The sequence below is a fragment of the Penaeus vannamei genome, chromosome 7, assembly GCF_042767895.1.
Source record: "Penaeus vannamei isolate JL-2024 chromosome 7, ASM4276789v1, whole genome shotgun sequence".
NCBI classification, from domain to species: domain Eukaryota; kingdom Metazoa; phylum Arthropoda; class Malacostraca; order Decapoda; family Penaeidae; genus Penaeus; species Penaeus vannamei.
In genome coordinates this window covers 37,116,004-37,118,503 of record NC_091555.1, presented here as the reverse complement: position 1 = coordinate 37,118,503, position 2,500 = coordinate 37,116,004, and the positions used below count along the sequence as shown (strand labels likewise).

The 2,500-nt window shown below is 38.6% G+C and overlaps 1 protein-coding gene across 1 annotated transcript in view; it reads left to right on the top strand.

The window, feature by feature from the left end:
• LOC113809032 (mucin-2) overlaps positions 1-2,500 on the top strand; it is a 32,024-nt gene that overhangs the window by 14,953 nt on the left and 14,571 nt on the right. Inside the window, exons 26-30 of the mRNA XM_070123356.1 lie at positions 1-64; positions 265-963; positions 1,626-1,681; positions 2,077-2,154; positions 2,300-2,465. The exon at positions 1-64 is cut by the window's left edge and continues 72 nt beyond it. Coding sequence (XP_069979457.1) covers positions 1-64; positions 265-963; positions 1,626-1,681; positions 2,077-2,154; positions 2,300-2,465 — 1,063 coding nt within the window. The remainder of the gene's footprint in view (positions 65-264; positions 964-1,625; positions 1,682-2,076; positions 2,155-2,299; positions 2,466-2,500) is intronic.

The window sequence follows — 2,500 nt, the reverse complement described above, 5'->3', positions numbered from 1 at the left end:
TGCCTACCAACGCCAGCTGATGTCTCTGATTATTCAGAAGGAGATCCAGAATGAAGAGGACTGCGTAAGTCTTTTGAGAAAGGAGTTATATCCTACTCATAATATTCGATACTGATAAAGGATGAACACAGAGGTATTAAAGGGGAGAAACGATTGATAATTATATTTTTTTATATAATTTATTAAACTGTATTCCCTGTAGACAGACATGCCAGATTCAGATTCCTTTTATACATTATATGCATTCGCTAATCTTCATTTCAGGAAACAACGACAGAAACAACGACAACAACGACAGAAACATCGACAGAATCAAGTACAACTATTGAGACTAGCACAACTCGAGAGGGTACTACTTCTACTATCTCCATGAGTTCTGAAACTACAACAGTAACATCTACAACCGAAACTACATCTGTAACACCTGAGACTACAACAGTAACGTCCTCATCGGAAACTACAACACCTGAGACTACAACAGTAACGTCCTCATCGGAAACTACAACTCCTGAGACTACAACAGTAACAGCCACAGTAACCTCGACGCTTGGACCTCCATCTACAACTCCCGAGATTACCTCAGTAACATCCACAGCTGAAACTTCATCTACAACCCCTAAAACAACAGCAAATAAAACTACACCCACAGTAACATCTTCACCTGAAACTACAACCGCAACCTCTGAAACTGCAGCAGAAACATCCACATCTGAAACTACAACAGGAACATCCACACTTGAATCTACATCTACAACCCCTATAACAACAGTAACACCCACGACCGAATCTACAACAAGTGAATTAACAACACCAGAATCCACAGCCACAGCAGGCCCGACTACGCCTCCGCCAGTCGAAGAGGACATCGATTCTGTGGAAACGGAAAGTGAAGAAGCTCTTGTCGAGATCATGCAGTCTACGGGCACCGGGGACTGTGGTAATGAGACGAGCGAATTCGTGCAGGTAAGGGGCAGTGTTTTTTATTATTTTTTTATTTATTTATTTTATTTTATTTTTTTAGATTTTTATTTATCTATTTATTTGATGTCAGTGGGGGTTTAGTTTTTTTTTGAGTCAGTGGTTTTGTAATTGTGAGTCAGTAGGGTTTTGAAAATCGATATGAGTTCGTGGGGTTTCGGAACTGTTTGTATCAGTGGGATTTTAAAATTTGCCTCTGAGTCAGTGGGGTTCTGGAATTGTGAGTCCGTGAGGATTTGCAATTGTTTGTTAGTCAGTGGATTTTTTGAATTGTTAGTCAATGGATTTTTTGAATTGTTAGTCAGTGGATTGTTTGAATTGTTAGTCAGTGGATTGTTGGAATTGTCTGTGAGTCGGGGGGGATTTGGAATTGAGTCAGTGGAGTTTTGAAATTGTCTGTGAGCAAATAGGGTTTTGGAATTGTGAGTCAGCGAGATTGTAGAATTGTCTGTAAGCCAGTGTATTCAAAAATGTTGAGAGTAAATAGAGTTTTTGAGTTGTCTGTGAGGCAGTGAGGTTCCTAATTATTTGTAAGCCAGTCTAGGCTGCAGAATTGTTTGTGAATCAATGGGGAGTTGTTGATAAATTTCGCTTCTCTGCTGTGGAGTATAATACCAACTTTATTTATCTATTTATTTTTATTCCAGAGTGTTGTTATTGAAAACGACGTCAGTATGGACGAGCTAAAGGAAACGCTACATAGGTAAATTCCAGTGCATGCAAACATACACATATTCTCACACACAATGTTTCACTCTGTATTGTAACAACTAAACACAAATTAACGGTTATAAGTATATGCTATTTAATAGTAATGTAGCGATTTGTTTTTTCCCAAGAATGAAATAATTGAGGGCCATGCATAACAACACCGTGATAATCTCCCCAAGGAAATTTATAATGTCCTTGACATTATTCACTTTTCGTTATCAGTTACGTGTGATTACTATAGCATATCAACACACACATACATCATACTACTTACATATATCATTGTTTTTTTTTTTTCCATATCCACAGTGTAGATTTGTACATCAACAAATAATATATTAATTAATCTGATATAGTAAACCTGATTGTTCATGTTCTTGCTTACAGGTTGAAGGAAAGTGAGAAAAGTCATTCCATTATGGAAACTGTGCATTCTCAGAATTCTCGTTCCGAAAACAGTTCCTGGTACTACATGGATGATCACGACATTGTTTGGATGGATAATAAGGTACCCATTCATGTGTGTTGCCGCTCTGTACTCTTTATCTTTATTTTTATTTTCAACGTGTGATTTTTAGCTCCATGAAACTTGAGATTTAAACCTTCATAGTTCACTCGGAACGATTGCCAATAATATTCCGCAGGAGTTTGAGAGCGACGTCCACATTGGCTTTGGCTTGGTCCTCGTCCTTCCCTTGATCGCACTGGACGGTGAGATTCAGTATGTTGTTCTGGTGAGAACCTTCGTCGACGAGCCAGCCAGCCCCATCGTGCAGGTAAGTCGTCTTCAACGTTTAGAAAAACCAAATAC